The following is a 22,915-nucleotide window of genomic DNA, read 5'->3' on the forward strand; positions in this document are numbered from 1 at the left end:
TGGACAAATGATCACTAAAACAGTATGAACAATCCAATTAAATCACAATAACACGGCAGCTACATAGACCATAATGAATGCTTATGAGGAGCATGTATAATCTTAGATTTATATGTGAATATTCAAAGCATCATCATCATCAGGCAAGTAACAGGTTCAAAGAGAACAAGCAGTGTGATGCATCAGTTTCAGAAGGCACTGCACGGTCAGTGTAATGTCCAAGGCCATTTTTTATTTAAAGTTCACTCCGAAGTGCAGTAACTGCTCCCACCCATAAAAATGAATGGGTGGTTTAACATCCACACAATGTCAGAGTAGAGGACCTCATCCGAAAGGAACTTGATGACAGTCAGACCCGATCGGAATAGCAATAGCAACAGTTATAACCAATCCAAAAATTCATTCAACCCACCAACCAGAGCACCGACACTGGCAGCAGCATGATTCACTATCAATTGAAAAATAAGTAGCAATGTATTTAATTTTTCATGGTCCTTGTCTGCCTCAAAAAATCTTTTTCTTCTGTGATGATTATGAAACATGAGTGTGCTTGGGTCCCTTCAGGGAATAAAACACATTGACAAACAGATGCAGGACTTGAAGGGGTAAAGCGGACCCTACCGGACCCAATTCATTTAAATATGATTTGGTCTTGAATATTAGGAACTGAGTCGACCTGTGAAGATCTCCACGTTGTGTCTTTACGCAGCTCATTTCAGTAGATCTAACCATCCAACCATGTCAAATATACCGCTGCAGACAGTTCAACATGCAGTTTAACCGGACAAGAAAGATTGAGGTTGTTCGAAAAGAGTAATTCATACATACTTAAGTTGTATTGACATACTTCTGTAACTAGATTTTTTAGCTTAGAATTGATATCACGATTCTCTACCACGATTATTAATTTCTTAGCACACTCTTTGACTGCTTGCCTTTCATGTCTTCAGCTGTCCTATCAAAATAAAGCCACCCCCCCCCAAAGAATTGCGAACGGGCCGCTCGTGCAGGCCTGTCTGACAGTAAAGCAGTTGGGTTGTCATCCAGTTTATATAATACTGCCCCACTGAGAAATAACAGTGTAACCATCAAACTGAAGCTATCAGTTTGACTTGAATTGTAATCAAGACAGAAACACAGTCTGTTTGCTGCTGCAGAACACAGCACCAAGCTGTTGCTGCCTCCTGTTAGATGAAAATCTGCAGCTTCTCAAGAGCTCAAGTAGAGAAAAGTGAAGCAGTGGGAAACTGGGGAAACAGATTACCTTTCTTAGTAAATACAAAACCAAACTTTTCAATCTACATGGAAGCCACATTACACAAAGTTCGGTTCACACCAGGTGGTTGTGAGTTTCTGCCAAGTTAAACCACTAAGAAGTCGGGATTGTTCTGTCCTTTCCTGGGATTCCAACTGGAGACAAACCACTCTAAGGGCCCTCTTTTATCGATCTAAGCGCGCAGTGTGAAGCACCTGGCGCATGTGCGTTTAGGGCGTGTCCAAATCCACTTTTGCTAGTTTGACGACCGGGAAAAAGGGTCCATGCGCCGGGCGCATGGTTCAAAAGGGTTGTACTTAGTTTCTCTATTAATTCATAGGTGTGTTTTGGGCGTAACATGCAATAAACCAATCATCTCCCATTCCCTTTAAAAACCAGGCGTGTTTGGACCTTGGCGCATTGCTGTTATGATGGCGGATTTGCTGCTTAATATTTTTATTTGCGATCTTTTGCATGTTTATGTGCTTCTGCGATTCCCTGTGTGTATGTAACAAGCATAGTGTGCGCGCACTGTGCATAAGCCTTAACATTTCACTAATTTGCTGTTAAAATAACAATGAAATGCTGCGTTACTGACTTTAGACCAGGTTTTTGTTGGTCAATGGCGCGATCACTTCCCGCTGCCTCAAGATAGCAATACACCAAGAATGCACCTGAACACACCTCCCTGTAAGACCAGCACGCCCATGGGCCACAGATGGGCGCAGGTGCATTTGCTTTTTAAACGACGGGGGCGCTGGACGGGAAAATGACAACTGGGTCGGTCTTAAACTAGCAAAGACACTTTTTTTTTTGCGCTGCGCCGGTTGCAAGATAGGGCCCTAAAAGCTTACATCTTCCCAGCACCAGTAACTGCCGTCCATTAACCCTAATTTTGACCCGATGAATAGAAATATTTAAATGGTCCTCCACAAAATTTGTCCTAGATTCACTTCTCGTTATTAGATTTCCAAAATAACTTAAAATCCATTTGCCTTTTTAGAGTTAACCTCAAGTCTATTTTTCTGCAGTGTCTAAAGTCAAAGCAGGCATAAATGCCATGTAAGTAATCCTATCAACAGTGTTGGAGCCATTATACAACTTTGTTTTGTTTTGTTTATATACCACGTTGGTGATGCTAATTAATCAGCAGTTTTATGTTTGAGCACTGGGTGGAGCATTGTCTTTGGGAAGGCAAGTAATTAACAGCCAGGGATACACAGGTGTGTGGCTAAGGGGGAAAAGCATTCAGTGTTTCACTGCGTCGTGTCATGTCAGGTTGGCGTGTCATTCGGATTGATTTGTGTGCAAAAGAAAGAAAATGAATGGAACTAAACCAGAAACTAAATGAAATGGACTGTATCGCTTGTGCTACGGTGAGCAGACTGTGACCGAAATGCAGACAGATTGTGGACATTGATTATTGGCACCCAGAACCCGCAAGTTCTCCCCCGGTCCCACCTCATTGGCCTAATGTAGGAGTTGGTAAAAGACTCTACAAACAGGATATTAAAGCCCGTCACTCAGCGCCATGCACTGCATTGGTTTTGTCGTGGTGTTTCTCAGTTGAGCAGAGAGGCTCCCTGCAGTGAAAACTTAATTTAACCAAAACTGAGAGCAGCTGGCTGGTAAAACTCCTTTCACAACACACACGCATACTGTGTGTTTTTTGCTTTCTTGTCGCCTTCTGCTGCTGTCAGCCTTTCTCTGAAACCTACTCCAACACACACTCTCTGTTTCCCTATCTCCCTTTGTCCTACACATGATCAGACTTTCTCTTTGTTTGTCTGTATTTCCATCCACCTGCAAAACAAACTGTTAAATGATGTGCTAGTTACATGTAGGTGCATTGTAGTGAAGCAAACAGAACTTCTGCTTTGATTAAAATCTAGGACCAGTTTGGCTAAAAAATTGGTAAAATTAACCTTTTTTCCGAGTGGGGGGGCAGGCTAAGAAACCCTAACAATCCACCCCAGCAAGGTGTTGTGAGACCAGCTCTAGTCACACAGTCAGAAGGTACTGTAATCTGAACTCCAACAGGAAGACAACTTGTGTGCTCATTTCATGGTGACATCATAAGTGACAATCTTGCAGAAAATGGCAGAGATGAAATGCATTATTGGTTTATCAGCAGAGAATAAGATAAGTGATATTTTAAATTTAGGGAGGATAATGTCAGAGGGGCGCTCATTTTGACATGCTGCTCATTTAAGTTGTTTTGAGTGGCTCCACCTGCCTGCACATCGCTTTCCATTTTATCTGCAAATTGCAAATGAACCCTCGACTTTGTTTCTCAGCAGCTGTGGCAAACATCTTGACTGTACCACAGTTGAAACGAGTTGAACATTTTAGCCTTATGTAAATGACAGCAGTATTTGCCTTGAAGCGTAAAAAAAACGGTGGGGTGGTGGAACGGGAAATTTAGTCTTTACCAGCTGTGGATAGATATCTGTGGAGGAGAAGGAAGGAGAGATGGAGAAGGAGAAGTTGGTCTAGGATTGAACCGTTGTTGTCCCTTGCCTCCAAGGTAACCGACAAAACAAGAATGAAATACGGCTTGGCACAAGCTCATGTGAAGAGTTGGAGAAGGCTGGAGGCTGCTTATTTAGTTACACGTTTGCTTATAAAGCATTGACCCGACGACAAGCGAGGATTACTGGAGGCGATATTGTGCAATTTGTTTGATTCCAGTGGGTCTTTAGTGGGGCTCAAACTCAGGGTTAGGACAAACATTCCCAGGGTGAAAATCTAAAAGAAACATAGGAAGATGAGCGTGAACGTTCATATTTGACATTTGACGTAGCAGTTTATTAGATTATTTCGTCAGCACAACACAAGAAGAGATTTTCAAGACCCATATACAGTATATTTTCTATATAGATATACTTTATATAGTGTTATTTTTACAGCTTTTTATTGTTTATACAGCTTTTAAACAAAACCCACAAGCAGCTTATTTATTAGATAGTTTTATCTGTCACAGAATTACCTTTTTTTTTATGACCAAGAACGATGAGTCAGAGCTCTTACCTTCAGTCTTCAGTCCATATTTTCAGTCAGACTATAACTGTCTGTTTTTTTACTTCCATCTGTGTCTCTCTGTTACTTCCGTCTCTGTCTGTCTTTATTGCACATAAACAGGCACCCACATTTATTTTCACTCCACGTTGTTCTCTATCAGACAGTGGAGCCAACTCGGTGTCTCAGTGTTTCTGCTCCCGTCTATCTCTGGATTTGGTCCACTGATGAAAGTGTGTGCCGGACGCCTGTGTGTGCCTGTTTTTGTGCACTGTGTGTTTCTGCGTGATTGTGTTTGACTGTCAGGATTAAAAGAGAGAAGAAGACTGTGAGCGCAGTCCTCTCTGCCATCAGGATAGCAACCACCCAGTGCAAGATGTGCTAATGAGTTTTTATCTTGTACCACAGTAATTAAGTTCTCAAAGGATGATGACAAACGATGTGTAGAATGGTAATCTGGACTGTTAAAATGATAATGCAGTGTTTGAGAGCCCAGTATGTGGTGCCTGGGAATGGATGCTGGTGGTGTGACACACACATACACACACACACACACATACACACACACACCAAAATCCCAGAGCTTGAGTAAAGGTAATCATTATCGCTGATGAGCTCTCTGCAGCCAAGAACAAAGTGTATTATTGGGGGAGTTACATTCTGATGAATACAGAAATTGTTTCAAGACAAACGGTGCAAGTGACATTTGAGATTGAGTTTAGCTTTAACCTGCAGAGGAGTTTGCATATTTGATTAGTTTTTCACCCACTCAGTCCCACAGCCACACATTTATCTGGAAGCCGCCCAGTACAGCTGCAGCACCATGCGTTGCAGCTTCGCTGGAGCAGCTGTTGATTAAGTGCCTTGCTCAAGGACACGCCAAGGGTGTGATTGGTTCTCCTTCCCCACCACATACATACACAAATCTTCTTCATTCTTCACTTTTGTTGTAACCCATCAAGCTGCGACGCAGCGCATGCGCAAAGCTTGACGCAAGTGTCTTTGCTAGTTTAAGACCGACGCAGTTGTCAATTTCCCGTCCGGCGCCCGCATCGTTTAAAAAGCAAACGCATCTGCGCCCATCTTTGCGCCCATAGGCGTGCTGGTCTTACAGGGAGGTGTGTTCAGGTGAATTCTTGGTGTATTGCTATCTTGAGGCAGCGGGACGTGATCGCGCCATTGACCAACAAAAACCTGGTCTAAAGTTAATAGCGCAGCATTTCATTGTTATTTTAACAGCAAATTAGTGTAACGCGCCCAGGCTTATGCACAGCGCGCGCACACTATGGTTGTAACACACACACAGGTAAGTGCAGCAGCACATAAACATGCAGAAGATTACAAATATTACGGTGCAAATCCACCATCTTAATAGCAATGCACCTGGCTTTAAAAGGGAATGGGAGATGACGCTCTGATTGGTTTATTGCATGTCATGCCCAAAACACACCTATGAATTAATGAAGACACTAAGTACAACCCTTTTGAACCATGCGCCTGGCACACGGACCCTTTTTCTGCCGTCAAACTAGCAAAAGTGGATTTGAACACGCCCTAAACACACCTGCGCCATGGGGCACATAGTGTCAAGCGCTCAAACATGGTTTGCTGGCCTATATTTTAATGGTGTTCACATCTAACATTGATGAGATGCTGCTTCACCATCAACCTATGGCACACTTTGTTTGTATTGGTTTCCACCAAATAGTTCTCTTGTCTGAACAGTGTTGCACGTTTCTTGTCTTGCAGTTCTGGATGTCTGCTGTGGCCACCACCATGCCCATTCCATCTGGGGCTTTCATGCCCGTCTTCATACTAGGTGAGCAACAACACCTGTAGCCTTATATACTGTAGATGGAGGTTACATAAGGATGGCTGAGATGATGGTTATTTTGGCCATGTGTTTAGTGTTGTAAATGATTAGTGTTAATATTTTAAAAAAAGAAGCTTTTATTGGTCAGGTTTTGCACTTCATCAGTAGTATTTAATTGTTTTCAATCATTGCAGTAATACAAAAGTTCTATGATTAGCAACTGAAATCTTGAAATATGCTGTATGCGATTAATTGAGCTCCTTTTCACAGCAGCCATATTGACATGTCATTGCAGGGCAAACACAGGTGGAACTGATCAAACGAATTATCGTTGCGTTCTGTATAGTGTGTCACAGGCATTCCAGTGAGCTAGCGCCTGCATGCTAGCCCCTACCAGGGCCTTGGCCCACCTAAATGGAACTGGGCCATAACTAAATACACGCCTTTGCCCTGAAATGACTTCTAACAATTGGCTGCTGTGAAAAGGACCTATTAGTTATATTTGAGCAGACTGATTTTAGCTTCCAAAGGTTCATTAACTTTAATATGAGGTATCAGTTTCTTATTATTCAGATCTGAATTGCAGCAATCAGTGTTTAATTGCAGTAGTTTGCAGTTCATCTGTTATTTTTGTAGCGTGAAAGGTTTTGGAGCGTGGCCTTTACCAGTGCTTCACTTTAAAACATTCATCATTACCAGCCACAAACCACTTCAAATGAATGAACCCAGCTCTAGATACCATGGCTCATGATGATGTTGTTGTTGGTGTGTCTGTGTGTGTGTGCACGTGTCTGTGTGTGTGTGTGCATGTCTGTGTGTGTTTCTCTTTCTCTATGGTTTTAGAATGTGGCCTTTTCCACTGTAACATGGCACAAAACATACAAACTTTCCACACATTGAAATTACACCATTACAGTGGCTTCATGAAAAATGAAAAGCAAGACAGTTGCTGTGTAATCATGTTGGAAGCATGGTCTGAAATTAACCTAATATTTTTTATTTAGTCTGCCATTCACAAATATATCTTCCACTTTTGAAATCTATGCGCTAAATGAATGTCATTTAATGTCAAAAAATTTATATCATTCAATGTTGGTTATATTTGATACATATATATTTACACAAAAAAACATGAAATGCATGGTAGAGTGTTTATTTTAAACCGTGGCTTGCGGGGGTGGGGGGGTGGAAGCTCTATCCAATCATGCGCTAAAACTAAACGTGTCTTTCAGTTTTGCGTTTTCCCTGTCCGCCAAAGTGACTGATGGCCTGACGATTTTACACGCCACTGCCAGCAATTTACTTGCATTTGGGGGGTGCAAATTGCAGACCGTGGTTGAAATTGATTTTTTTCATTAGCCTTTCCATCATCTGCTGTCACTAGAACCACTGATGACTTGAGTTCTGTTTGCTCTGGTGATACACATCGGGGGGGAAAATCTGTTTAGACTCCAACAGAGGCTGACATTGGTGATATTGTTGTTGGTCTACATTATTCGTACTGTGCAGATGTCTCAGAATTAATAATTGAACTATAATGCTACTTATGTAAATCTTTCAAGGTACATCTTTTATTTTGAAAGTATAGTCACTTTTTTTTATTTTCTTTCCTCTTGTAGGAGCTGCATTCGGCAGGCTGGTAGGGGAGATCATGGCCACCCTGTTTCCTCACGGGATCGTGTTTGATGGCATCCTTTACCGCATTATCCCTGGAGGGTACGCAGTCATTGGTTAGTCTCCCTTTCCTTCTCTTAGCAAGTTCCTTAGTTTTATCACATTTTGTCAGCATATTGACAACTTCAGCTTTTGTTCACCTTCCTCCAACCCTACAATTATGACTAGTTGTTGACATGGCAAGACTAACATGCCTGGGCAAAGTTTAAGAACCAGCAATTAGACCTAACAGTATGTAACATAAACAAGGCACATCCTCTCAAATAGAAATAATAATCAGTCAGTACTGGATATTTTAAAATCCACATTATCAAAGCCTTACTGTCAAGCTGTCCATGTCCCTTCTGCCTCCTCCCTGTCCTCCTCTTTCTCCTCCTTAACTTTCAACCCCGGCTTGTCAGCAGTGGTCAAGATGTCCTCTTCCTCCTCTCCTGTCACTTCTCTCATCTTCTTCCTCCTCTCCAACTTCTCCTCCTCTCCTGTCAACCTCCCTGGCCCTCTAGTTGTCAAGTAGTTCTCCCCCGATCTTCCTCATCTCTCTCCCCTTCTTTGTCATCCTTTCCCTCCTCCTCTTCATCCTATCCCCCCTTTCCATCAGAGCATGTGGCAACTCTGCTCTGACAGTTAAATGTCACAGTGGGTTCCCTCTGCTGTCCTCACCTCAGCCACCGACCCAGAAACGTGGCCTTCCTTCACTCCCCCCTCTGTTACCCTACAAAGCCTCCTTTTTCTCCTTTGATCCCTCCTTACTTCCTTGTGTTACTCCTTCACTCCCCTCTCTGTCCTTTGTTTTATCCTTCTCTCTCGACCTTGTTGCTTCCCGTCGCCCCTCACATATCTTTTTCTTAATCTATTTTGCTTCTGAACCCTTTTATTGCTTCCTCTCACTGCCTTTCCCTTTTATACTCAGCAGTCTTTTTCTCACTATTCACTCATCAATTTGCTTCTTTTTTTACGTTCGATTATCTTTTTTTTTTTTTTTCTCTTGATGTGATTTTTCCTCTCCAGCTCCTCTTTCATTTTCCCTGGCCACTATCCCACAATCTTTTTCTTTCCTTAATTCTGCCTTTTGCTTCCTCCCCCTCTTTCTTCTTTAACCTCCATCCTCCCCCTCCCCCCTCATCCCATCCCATCCCATGTCTCTGACAGGAGCGGCAGCTTTGACTGGGGCTGTGACTCACACGGTGTCCACAGCGGTTATCTGCTTTGAGTTGACAGGCCAGATCTCCCACATCCTGCCTATGATGGTGGCAGTAATCCTGGCCAACATGGTGGCCCAGGGCCTGCAGCCCTCCCTGTACGACTCCATCATCCAGGTCAAGAAGCTGCCGTACCTGCCGGAGCTCGGCTTTGGACACATGAGGTTCGTGCAGATTTCACACGGCAGACCGCAAGCGGTCAACACTGATTGGCTTTTTATGAGATGGTTCCTTTCTTGCATATTTTTTGCATCTTCACAACCTCTGTCTGATGTCCTGCATGAACGCAACAAGCAAACTGTTTTAACCAGGGCTGGGTATCGTTCAAAAAAGTTCAATACCGATAACAATACCGTGACTTTGATACCGGCTCCTGAACGATACTTTTTTCGATACCTATTTCATAAAATCTATTTTAACAAAAAGAAATTACAACATTACACATTACGCCACAAATTTTTCCTGCGTGTCTCTACGACGCGTAACGTTAGCCAGCCAATCACCAACATTATGAGATCTTGGTAGAAGCATGCTGCATGCTGATTGGCTCACTGACTCTGATGAGATTTACTCCTTAGGTATTGAAATTGGGTATTGAATGACGAGGCATTTTTTTGATACTAACTGATAAAATAAAATAAAAAATACAGGCAGAAAGGATGTAATTGTCACGGATGTAATTGTCACAGAGATGTAAATGCTAAACTTGTTAGAAACGCAGTTTTCAACCTTGCAACTGTGGCCAGACAAAAAAAAGAATGGTCATGAATTGAAATTGTGTACTTGAGAGACTGGAATTGAGAGGATTTCCATCTTACAATTTCAGATCAGGAAACTTTCCAGTTATATAGGCCTTTTCAATGGAATTTCATTGCTAGGCAACAGCCTGGCCACTTGTTAACTTCCTGTCAGTTGATATCATTCACATACACTGCAACGGGTAACATTTAGAATGTGTGTGTTTACAGCTGTGAAATGGTCTATAGGATCTTAAAAGCCCATTTAATGTGTCCTGCCAATTAAGGGTAATTTGCTCGTGCAGTATTCTTTTAGGGGTGCATTTTTATTTTCCAACTTGATTAGCACATCTTTCTTTAATTTCGGTAAATCTATGTGTTTGCAAGTTGTTTCTGTCCACCGCCATCTGTGTGTCTGTCCTCCTACAGTCAGTACAACATCTTTGTGGAAGACATCATGGTGAGAAAGGTGAAGTTTATATCATCTCAGTCCACATACAGAGAGGTTCAACTCCTGCTGGACTCCTCCTCGCTCAGTTCAATCCCTCTGGTCGACTCAAAAGGTAAAAGAGTTCATTAATTTAAACCTAACAGTTGCTATTCAAAAACATGTAATGACAAATTACAATGACAATTTGTTATGTCTAGTCCAGATTGTACAGTAATTACCATCATCTTCACTCTAAGCTATTCAGAACCCAATCTTAGTATCTATGAGAAACAATTTAACCTACTTAATGTTTTTGAAGAATACTTTTGTCAAAGGATCAATGAACATGAGCAGGGCAGTTCAGCCACGGTTGAAGTCTGTGTGGTAATAATTCTTCCTCTTCCTGCTTCCAGATTCTATGATCCTTCTGGGCAGCATTGACAGATTGGAGCTTCTGGCTCTCTGTGATTGGTGGTTGTCACCAGAGAGAAGGCTCCTGATGCAGGTGAGGACAGTCAGAGACTGCACTATTGTCCGTTAGTGTTCAGTCTTATACAGTATAATAAAGTGTTATAAAAACGTCACGCGTACACTGTGGGTTACTTGGTTCGATATGAAGACAATGATGCAGATATAGAAGTAAATGTTTATTTTACAATATTTGGCTTAATTTTTTTATGTTGATTATGTTGATAAATTATGCTGCTTGGGTGCCTCTTGTTTTTAGCGGAAGTTGTTTTTGCCCGTTTCCATGGAGAGACAGACTGAAATTGCATGCATACAGGGCTCGACAGTAATGTTGCCCTTGGCAACCAGATTGAGTCAATTGGCAACCGTTTCGTGGCCTCTGGAAAAAAAAAAAACACAAATATTGAACAGGTGGTTGCCAAAGGGAGCAACCACCTGTTCAATATTTGTGTTTTTTTAATATATAAAAACAAATCAAAACCTACCAAACTGGAAAATCTTATTTCAAAAGAAGTCAATATTTTATTTGGTTGTCTCTGTACATTTTAAACACTAGCTACGTTCGTGTGCAACACAACATCTAAGTTATAATGCGACCGCTTTCCACACGCGCGTATGCAGTGAAAAGATACAGGCAACGCAGTTTTCTGTTCACATTAACGACGCATGTTAAAATCCGGTGCTAATATGGCACCAGTGCCCGGTATCTACCGGACAGAATAGCGACGCAGATTTCAGTGCCTCATTTCGGTGTCATTTAAATGTCTGCGCTGCTCTCTGATGCTGTGAAACAGACGTTACAGGCAACAGAAGCATCACTGCATGCCACGCTAGTAAACACTAATAACATACATACATACATACCATTAGCTACAGTAGTAACTGTATTCAACATGGTTAAAATGTGGACAGCTAAACGGTGTTAAAGTGTGGCTGTATTTCACTGTAGAGGATTCCAACAGCGGGACGTATAACAGTCTGCCGCTAAAGCTATGAGCTGTAAAATACCCTTATTATTAAAATGTGTGGTATAGTTACATACAAATTAATTGCTCCAAATATAGACAGTTTAAAACATGGCAACCATATTGTCAGTTTCGGCAAACAAAGGCTGATGCCTGATTCCCAAGCCGGCAACCACGTTAAAAAGTTAGTGTTGAGCCCTTGCATAGTAAATTCAAAGTGTTTGAATTACACTGTGGTTTTCTGGAGGGGGAGGGATGGGATGGTACCATACACAGGCACGCACATTTCAGATGTGTAGCTCTATCCAATCATGCGCTAATCTTACTAAAGGCGTCTTTCAGTTGTGCGTTTTCCCTGTCCGCCAAAGTGACGGATGGCCTGACCATTTTATACTCCGCTGCCAACAGTGTACCAGCATTTGGCAGTTGCAAATTGCAGACCATGGTTGAAAACGATTTTCTCATTAGTCTTGCCTCCATTTGTTGTCACTCGAAACACTGATGACTTGAGTTCTGTTTGCTCTGGTGATATAAATCGGGGAAAAAAATCAGTTCAGAGACAAAAATTATGGATTTGAATACCCTAACTAGGACCTTTAATATCCTTAGACCTGTGATTTGGATAAAGAAAGATTTCATGAAACTAATGAATAATCGTCGAAAGGTTTCATGAATGTGGCTCCTCTGACCTGGTGGAAGACCACAGGACCACATCATGTAGTGTAGGCAAATGTTTTTCTGCAAGCTGAAATACATTTGTAACACGAAGAGGACTGATACATGCAGACTGGAACAGCTAAAAGTAGAGATGTAAACACAGACAAAGCTGCTGCAGCAGTCTGGCTTTTTTTTTTTAGTGTCGACTCCACTCAGGAAAGTCAAACAGCCAAATACTGTACTGTATCTAAGAAGCCTTAAAAGAGAAACATCAAATCTCTGTAAAATGTTTTATTGTTGCTCAAAATCAGTGAGGTAGTACAGCTTCAATTATACCATGGTCTGAGTGAATACTCGATTCTGATTGGCTGCAGGGTGCCCATGAAAAAGTGATGTAGGACACCTACTAAAGGAGTTCTGGTGAAACTGACTGTTTACTGTTCTAAATGAATGCGCTACATTAAAACAAAAAGGAAATGAGTGTTATTTTTAACACTGTGTGCCGCTTCAGTGCCTCGTCCTCTGAACGCCACAGGATGGCGCCAACACACCCGCTGTAAGAAGTAAGCTATACTGCCCCTCTTAACTGACTTTGTTTCACAGCGAATAAAGTTATCTCCCATCGAGTTCGCTGTTCAGGTCGCCACTTCAGGCGGCCGACAGTAACGTTACACATCGCAGATAAAACTGTTTGTAAAAGTCGTTGTATTGTTTTGGGGATAATGACATACTGATAGCTAGCTGGTCTTGTTGTTCAACAGTATGATAGTTTGGACTTCACACTGAATTTGATTCGGATATTGTGACACCACCAGTCTGTATTGATGTGTTTACCAGAACCAGTCTCAGAAACACAGCTGGGAGTCCTTCGCCTTCATGGATGAGGAGGAAGAGGAGGATGGAGAGAAGGTGGGGCTTTGATTAGTTACATTTGTATTTTTTCTTTGGCGTGCCCTGAAGGATTTTTTGCCCCTGGCCACCATCATTGTTGTTGCTGCTCTGTAGCCATCTGCTTCAGTTTAAATGCCAGAAGTTACCTTGGGTTTGCTGAAAGCACCATCATTCATTTTGATTTCAGTATAAGCAATTTTGTCCCACCTTGAAATAAAACATAATTGCCTTGTCCAACACCTTTTAGCATTTTGTTTTGAAAGGTGCTTTATTAATAATGTCTACTTAGTTACATGTAGTTGTCTTCTGCAGGGCAGCCCGGTGCTGGAGGAGAGGAACGGCCCGCTGCCTCCTTCAAAGCCTCAGGAGCCCTCCTCAAACCACACTGCTCCTGTTCCTGGTGAGCTGAAAGGACTTCATATTCCTGAGACCTTTTTTTAAAATGTATATCTCAGTGTGTAATAGTTATACATTATCTCTGCACTAGCTGCTTCTGGGGAAAGGAATAGATGGAATTACTGTACTCTTAATAGGATGTGATAAATGCATGGACAAGTTTTTCCCGGTTAGATTCAAGATTCAAAATCCTTTTATTAATCCCTCAGCGGGGAAATTCACGCTGTTGCAGCAGCAAGTGATGGGGGAAAAGTACAAGACACTCTAAAGATAAACAAACAATAAAGAAATGTAAGTAAAGAGAATAAATAGCAAACGGTTGTATTAATGGTGCGTTCCATTTGTACCCGGAAGTCGGATTTTCCGAGGTCAACGTCGGAAACACGCCCCCTGACCTCAAGCTCAAAACTCGGACAACCTTCGAGTTCACCTAGCTCAAAATCAGTAGTGAAAGCTGTAGTAACTTAGAGTTTATTAGCACTTTTGTCTTAGTTGTGTCTCACTAAATCAGTCGTACACACAGTCCTGTCCAACTTCTATATGTGGACATGCTGTTATGTTTGTAAGCACACAAAAAAACCAGCGTAATGCCTTGTTATCAACTGGTATTGCTTACAATGGCTAACCTGGCTAGAGCTATCCCCATAATGAAACATCCGACTTGTCATATGGAACGCATTCAACTCTGGTGTGACGCCATTCCCAGCTCCGTCTTCCGAGTTCCGAGGTAAATAGAACGCACTACAGTCACACTATTATTAGCAAAGGATAAAGACCTTCCTCGGCCCAGTTTGCCAGTCTTCATACCACCTACTTGTTAGCCCTAAAATCAAGTTTCTGTTAAGGTTAAGTGCCACTCTAATGTCTACATTCATGTAGAAACAAACTTTGGAGGACAATTGCAATTTCTGATCTCTCTTCTATAGCTCTGTTACACTTGTGGAGTTGTGTGGCATGGAGTGGAGGCTGGGCAACGACAGCCTTATGGGGCTTGTCGTCGTAATATTGATTCCTTCAGACATGTTTTGCTCACTAGGGTGATGTGATAGGATTTATTCTTTGCTCTGTCTCTCCTACTTCTCCTCAAAAAAACATGTCAACTGATATGAAGACGCATTTAGTCAGAGCCCAGATGGGCTATGAAGCTCACCAGGTCCTCATATGTGTTAAGCACATCAGTGCCCCGAGGACACAAACACATCTCGTTGGTGCTTATAAGTGATGAAAGGAGAAACCATGGGAACTGATCTAATCATAAGGGATGGGGTTATTTCATAGAATCTGTAGAACAACAGCAGTAGCCATATCATTTAGTTTTTTTTTTTTTATCTGTCACTTTGCAAAGTTGGCTAAAGGTGGACAATTTTTGACAGTTGGTGCTATTGAGCAATGCTTTGATGAGCTAGTCACCATTTTGTTGAATCTTGTAACTCCTCTGGCACGCGCACAAGGACGTTCATGTTTGTGCGTGTGGATTTAGGTGATGCGATAGACATTCCTGCTGATTGATCCCACTTAATTGACAGTTTGCTGAAGAAAAGCACCAAGAAATGCTAATAGAAGACAAGAATTCCTACCAAGTCAGCCGCACCCTGGAGCTACTCATCTGTCCTACTAACCTACTAAACTATCTATTTTTTTTTAATTGGTCAGCATTTCACACTGTTTACCAAATTGACTTGAACAAGTCTTTTTGTGTCCGCCCTCAACAGATGTCAAACCATTGTAATTAATAACTTTGCAACCCTAATGGCAATGAGGTGGAAGGTTTGGCAGCATGTTCACTGAGAGTAACCAGATGGCGTGTATCTGTTGTGGCACAGTTAACTTTTCAGTAGCCAGTCACGCACAACAACAGACTCGGTGAAATGGTATCCAGGCAACAACAATAAGGAGTTGCATGGGTTGCCGCAGTCTGTCAAACCCTCCATTTGCAGTAAGGTTATTTTTACCAACAGCTTTAGGACTTTCAAAAAGCTGCATCTATATAATTTATTGACCTTCGGCCACTTCATTCCCCCCCCCCCCCATCCCTCTCTCTCTGCCAGAAAAAGGTCCTCTGCAGTCTGTGAGGAAAACCCTCAGGAATCTCTTCACCTCAAAAAACAGGCAGACAGAGGGACAGTTGCAGGTGTGTGGATGCATATTTTATTGCACGTCTATCCATTCCTAAGCATAACTGTGTGTATACTTTTACAATAGAAGTATTGACATTTTGTCTTTACTCTCGTTGGTAATTGTGTTCACTAAAAGCTTTGTATGTTTCTACATTGTAAACCTTTGTGCCCTTTTCTCTCTTCAGCAAACTATTTAGGGATGTCTGGAGTGTACTCAGTTAGCCAAGAAATTTCCCCTTGTGTTATAAACCATTGAAATGCAAATAACCACCCATCCTTTTGGCAAAGCCATCCCCAAACCACATACTCACACTGGCACTGATGGGGATATAAATATTTATCCATAATTTTGTGCACGTTGAATTTTTCATTATGGGGTCTGCTTTCTATTCAGGCAGATACACACTTATCTGATTGACAGACACACATGAATACACAACTGCTTCCTCAGACAAACTCCCTGAAGTTGAGCATTTTTCTTTTAACCTTCTCATATGGAAATGGGGAAGCCAGACACTGGAGGTAGAGTTATTATTCGGCTTGGCGGTTAGTCTGGCTCACAGGGAAAGCAATACATGTCATCTGTTTACACGAGCAGAAATGAAAACCACATTGGAAATAAGCATATGCTTGTAAGCTTGCAAGATTAGAATTTCATTTATGTTGTGCCTACTGCTGTGCCTTGTGTAATACCAGTCTGATTCCCTATTATGTTTTTGGATTCAATCCTTTTCCTGCATGGGGATTGTTTTTACAGCAGCGAGCCACAACACCACAGCCCTGAATATCAAATAGACACACAGTAGGAAATTGCCACCAGCAATCAAGCCAAACCATGGCTGAATTCTGGCTGTGAATCAGGTATTTGTCTACTTTACCAGATGGCAGGTAACCAGACACTGACCTTTTAGAATATTATCTGGCTGGTGCAATAGTGGCAGCATCTTGTTAATTCTTGCATTAGTATAATTGCTGTGCTCGCAGTGATAAAGACAAAGAAAGGGAATACAGCTACACAGAATGCTTTACTGAGTTGTACAGTGAGATAAAAAAAATAATAACAAGGGACCTTGTAAAAATGTCAAACCTTTCATTAATTTGTGTGTATGTGTTTAGGAAAAAAAGGTTAGCTCCCTGCTGCGTTCGGACTAAAAAAAACCTCACACTTGTTGCAGAGTCTGTGAGAAAGTTAACATTATTTTTGCTGCTTCAAGGACAGAAGTAGCATAATATAAATGCTATATAATGAATAATATAGGATGCATCGCTAATAAATTCAGTTTCACAAAACAAATCACAGCGTGTGGTGAGTTTTACCTCCTACATCCAGTTTACTCACAAAGGATGTGCTGTGGGAGTGATGAACCGAAAAAAAAATTTGTTACTCTAATTTGTCATATTTGCTGTGAAGAAAAAATGTAATTCAAGATATTCCTAGATTAAATTTTTTTTTTTTTTTTTTTTAAGATTAGTTTTTGGGCATTTTAGGCCTCTAGTATATAGGACAGCTGATGACATGAAAGGGGGGAGAGAGAGAGAGGGAATGACATGCAGCAAAGGGCCGCAGGTCGGAGTCGATCCGACAAGTAGTTATCTCTAGACAGTTTAAAATACAGATTAATCACGTTGTGTATTTGCTTGTAATGTTCAAACTTAAATTTTAATTGGAATGGATTATCTGTTACAGATGACAGAAATACATAAATCCAAAAGTAAATGTTGAGTAATCAGATTGTAAAACTGAACTGAAGTTGTCTGATGAAGTGGATCGAGAAATACGAAACAGATTCTGCTTTGACTTACTTTCCCTTCGCTCCCCTCATGTAAGACTCAGAAGATTATTAGGTGACATCCAGCCGCGTTCAGAGGTACAGAAGCGACAGAGGGTCTTTCTTTTATTTAATTCTTTTTCTTCTAAAATCACTCACAAACATGTCTCGTCTCTTATCTGTCTCTTCCTTTTTTGTCTCCAGGAGCCCTGTCCGCCTCCCCTGTCGGACACAATGACAACAGAGGAGGTATGGTAATGATGGAGGGATGGTGGTTGCATGGTTTTATAGAGATGTCTGCTTTATTGTCTACAGCATGGTGATCAAATACACACACACACACACACACACACACCTGTGCTGAGTCACAAAAGGAGTCTCAAGTCTTCTGCATCAGAGTACAAGTGACTGAGGTGGAGAAACTTTCTGCCTAAACAATAGTCTTTATAAAAATGGTTGACAGAAAGGTCTGTGAGCACCTCAATCAATTTGCCTGAAGAAATCTTAAAGATAGAACCAGGGAATATAAAACCAAACCTATCTGCATATATAATATTGGAAGATATACATGTGACCCTGATATAAAATCCAAAATGACAAGCATTACCTGTATCTGTCAGCAGTACGAACTGACATTTAAAAACACTGTCACTACCCGATGTGCATACCTGCAAACTAATCGCTTTTCGGCGAAAATCGCCGTTTTGAATGGGAAAATGTCATCCACGTGAATCGTGTAGATCCGAAGAGTTTTTATTTTGGGGGGAGTCCGAGACCCGGTGCTAATACGGCACCGGTGCCTTAACGACCGTTATCTACCGGACCGAATTGCAACGCGGGTTTCGGTGCCACTGAAATGCCTGCGCTTCTCTCTGATGCTCCGAAAACGGACGTTGGAGGCAACCTAAACATCGCCGCATGTCACGCTAGTTAACACTACACTTGGCAGCAGGTGACGTTAGCCTACCGTTAGCTAGCAGCTGGAGTAAACACGGTTAAAATGCTGACAGCTAAACGGTGTAAAAGTGTGTCTGTATTTCACTGGAGATGAACGTATAACAGTGTGCAGCTGCTGTTGTCGGAAAAACAACACAGATGTTGCGTTCACTTGAAATTCACCTCGCCAGCCACGTGCTGCATTCAAAGTTATTGTAAAATACCCTTTTCCCATCCAGTGGTTCTTTTCGTTGTTTAACAGGAACTTACTGGTGCAATAAGTTGTTATAAGTTATTGTTATTACATTTAAATAAATCATTTAATTTTGCCTTAGCAATAAACAAGCCGCTCTATAATGTCGCCGAATGTCGTTTTGTGCGCCTTTTTATAAAAAAAAAAAAAAATTAAATCCCTGATGTCAGTTCTAGATTAGAGGCTGAAGTAGCTTCAAGAACCTGCTAACGAGAGACTTCTGTAATGTCAACACAATAAAAATGGACCTACATAACGAAGTTCGTTCACCGCTGGCTACAAGTTAGCAATCAAAACAAAACAAAGGCTGTCACTTTAATGGCGTTTTGAGCTAACGTTAGCAATCAAACAATCATAGATAGCTAAAACGTTTTTCCAAATGATTTCCATCTTCTGTTATTCTTCTGTTTGTAATGAGAAAAGTTTATTATTTTATGGATTACCTTGGCGTTATGCCCGTAAACCGTTTAAATCCGAGCAAATGCGCAACTCACATCTGCACTCGACCCACATCGGGCAGTGACAACACATTTGCAGAGTGGCAATGACAAACTTGCAGCTGATTTTAGCACATTCCTCTTATGGTGTGAGCTTTTTAGTTTGGAATCCATGCGTCTGCCAACATTTATCAAATTAAGTCGTTTTCTCCTTGCCAAGACACTGCCAAGTGATACAAGGCACCAAAACTATAACAACAGAGTGCTCTAAGGTTTCCTCATTATGACGTCAATGCTGGCAGATCTCTTCACATACAAACCCATATCACATATAGGTCACAGATCTGTCACATTTGAGGAGACAACTCCGAATTGGGTCACTTTTTAACTGCAGTTTGAACACAGCCAGAATTTGAAATGAGACGTCTCTTTTCATTGGAGAGCACCAAAACAATATTGTGCCCTCCAGTCCTCTTCTGTCTGCTGCTCTCCCTTTACTCTTCCTGGCACTTTCCCAAAATGCCCCATAACGCCGCCCTGTAAATTCTACATGACTGCCGGCCCTGTCACAGCAGGCGGAGGCTTGTAGGTAAAATCCATAGAGAGGCTAAAAGGTGTCAGACATCCTAAATCTCAGAGGGGAGACCGGTGACATGCAAGGACACAACACAAGGTTTCAAGGTTTTTCACAGCTGCAAAATTCTCCTCAGTGGTAGCAAACCAACCTCCCCCCTGCTGCACATACTGCTCAAACACACACCTTCACTTTTACATCAACAAACAGCTCAGTGTTTGGATGATTTATGTAACCGTTAATGTTGTCGCCTAGGGGTTTCACAGAATATTCAACCATCAAAACTACTAATCGACGCGGTGGATTATTGTTGAATTTTCGTAAATCTGTGGTTTTAACATGGGTCAAAGTTGTTCTGCAGTGCAAGGCGCTAAAGCAGCGAACACTAATACATCCATGGAGCGGACTTTCTTTTTTTTTAGTGCAAAATAAGGATTTGTATAAGGATAATAAGGATTGTAGCGATAGTCAGTTTCAGGGACACACAGATGTCGTATATTTTCTATTCTTGCACTTTCATTATGGCGTTTCATTATGGTGAGTAGGCAGAATTTCAGTTTACACTGTTTATAACCTATTTTCTGTTTACACTTGCCATCTGAGGAAAATTTGTTAATAATCTGTGTCCTTATGACAGCTCATTCCACTGTGTGTCAGCCACTATTGATGTTTTTCAATAAATTAATAACATTCATACACTTGAAATCTGGGGAAAATCATGTTTATTGGTGAGATTGCAAATACAGTATGTATATATATATATATATATATATATATAGATATATATATATATATAGATAGATATAGATATATATAGATATAGATATATATAGATATAGATATATATAGATATAGATATATATCTATAGATATCTATATATATATCTATATAGATATATATATCCTGCGCATATTTAACTATTTTGACTTTTGGGGAGTAGTTGGTGACTACTAAACTACACTATTCGTTAATGCCCTATTGTTGCCTGGTATATTTAATCATAATTTATGTATATATCCCATCCTAAAAACAAATCGTGATGTTTCCCTCTGGCTAAATTGTTGCCGCAGATCAAAGCGTGGGAGGAGGCAGAGATGGACAAGCCGATGGAAATCGATGAGATACGAGTAGACCCTTCCCCTTTCCAGCTGGTTGAGAGAACATCATTACACAAGGTTGGTGGTGAAAGACAAAAGATAAACATGCATCATAGATGTCAGCTGAATTTTAAATCCAAGTATAAGAGCTGCTTTGAGAGCCCCTTGCTTCCTTACCTTAATCTAGTTCTAATCTAGGATTTGGGCTCGGGACACAGTGTGGAAAACACGTACACAAAAATGTGAACCAGTAATCGGTGAGGGTAAGACAGTTTCATCTGATGAAGAGGAGGGGTTGTTAAAAACTGATGTGTTATTAGTTGTGAATTTAAAGGTACCCTGTTAAGCTTTCTTGCAAATATACAGACCTTTGTTTACATTCAGGGCCCTATTTTAACAATCTTAAGTGCACGGCGTGAAGCGCATGGCACTGGTGCGTTTAGGGCGTGTTCAAATCCACTTTTGCTAGTTTAACGGCGGAAAAAACATCATTTCATCAAACATATTTTTTCATCATATGTTCATTAATTCAATGGCAAATTTTTTTCAAAGTTTGTCAAAATTTGAAATTCTCCAACAGCTCTCAGCATGTTCAGTGGCCATGGTATCACTTCAATGAATTTGCCACTGAAATTAGTATTGATTCATGATTTAGTGTCACTGGAAACGTCAATGACAGTCGTCTCTTGTGCACACCAGTCACCTCTTTAAACAGCAAATGTTTGTGGAAATCACTTGTCTGTTGTAGTTGCTAAGTAATTATTCAATGTTTGATAGAACTTTAAAGATTTTGTATGACATGACAAAACATTCTGTGTGTTGGATATGAAAATAACAGAACTGTTCAAGTGGCTTCTTCCGGGATTGCTCTTTTGCCGCTGGAAATTGCGCCGGATTTCACTCTTTTCGGGCCGGATGTCCGTTACCTTCTGCTTTCTTTGTGTTGGCGTTCTAAACTCTAGTGGATTTCTGAGGACTATGGTTAACTGCTCCTCAGATCTCTGCAGGGTAAATCCAGACAGCTAGCTAGACTATCTGTCCAATCTGAGTTTTCTGTTGCATGACTAAAACATCCTTTTGAACGTACACACGTTCCACCAAAACAAGTTCCTTCCCGAGGCGATTACGTGGCTCTGCCCGGTGCTTAGCGCCGCCCAAGACGATTGTGATTGGTTTAAAGAAATGCCAATAAACCAGAGCCTGTTTTTCGCCCGTCCTGGAATGCTGTGTGGACTAGCCAGACCCTCCTCCGCAGTGCTGTGGAGGAAGGGCTGGCAAAGCGAGACTACATGGACAGTAACAGCACGTTTATATGAACCTGAGGCAATTCATTTCCATCAGCGTTTATTGCGACGTTACTTATAATAAAATAGCAGCTCTAATAAAATATCTCAAGCAAACCTAAATTCAGTGTCAAGTCAATTTCTTCCGTTTTCATTCAAATGTATTAATCATTACGTCATCATTTGCATGAAATGACTTGGATTGATAGCCTGCAGCTGATTTTTATTGCAAAGCGCAAATTCACTGTGGACAAACGTTTATTTATTTTTGTCACAGGTATTACACAAGCAAAGTCACATATAAATGGAGTTCAGCACCTTCGAGCGCTCGTCAAGTGTTTGGTTAACGCTCCCACACTCAGCTCCTTAGGTTGTTTACTTCTGTAACATCTCATTCAGCTGAGGATGGGGATAAACTCTGCACACTTAGTGAAGACTTAGACTTATTCACACGGTGACACGGTGTCGCACAAAATAATTTTTTGATTTACATTAACCCCCAAACATATATTTTAACAACATTACAGTATATTTGGGATTTGGTGTGTTGGTTATAGGTGAACAGTCAATTTTAGCTTGTTAATGTAACATACTTAACTTACTGACGTAACTTAAGTAACAAACCTGCTTAATTTTACCCTAACAATTATCTTTTTTTAAATCTAACCAAGTAGTTTTAATTCACAACGTTAATCTCGTGTGTAAACCGTGACCGTTTCATAACGTGCCCACATCTCCCTTGAAGATTCGTATAACGATGTTTCATTATATGGGAGTGTAATTTTTTAGGAGAAATGGTTGTGTCTCTGTTACCAGCCAAAGATGCTGGGTTACATTACATTACATTATTAATAATATTTTATTTCTTATATTGATTTAATAATGTGTTTCCAATTTCCTTCCTTCTTTCCGGCATTGTACAATCGCTGTGAGACGCTCACATCC

General features: G+C 41.1%; 1 protein-coding gene across 1 annotated transcript in view; it reads left to right on the plus strand.

Moving 5' to 3' along the window:
- Positions 1-22,915, plus strand: part of LOC120570844 (chloride channel protein 1-like) — a 49,366-nt gene that overhangs the window by 22,331 nt on the left and 4,120 nt on the right. Inside the window, 10 exon segments of the mRNA XM_039819430.1 lie at positions 6,023-6,092; positions 7,706-7,816; positions 8,910-9,123; positions 10,126-10,259; positions 10,540-10,631; positions 13,054-13,125; positions 13,420-13,507; positions 15,552-15,634; positions 17,594-17,638; positions 20,661-20,765. Of these exon segments, the coding sequence (XP_039675364.1) occupies positions 6,023-6,092; positions 7,706-7,816; positions 8,910-9,123; positions 10,126-10,259; positions 10,540-10,631; positions 13,054-13,125; positions 13,420-13,507; positions 15,552-15,634; positions 17,594-17,638; positions 20,661-20,765 (1,014 nt within the window).

The sequence above is a fragment of the Perca fluviatilis genome, chromosome 13 (assembly GCF_010015445.1).
Source record: "Perca fluviatilis chromosome 13, GENO_Pfluv_1.0, whole genome shotgun sequence".
Lineage (NCBI taxonomy): Eukaryota > Metazoa > Chordata > Actinopteri > Perciformes > Percidae > Perca > Perca fluviatilis.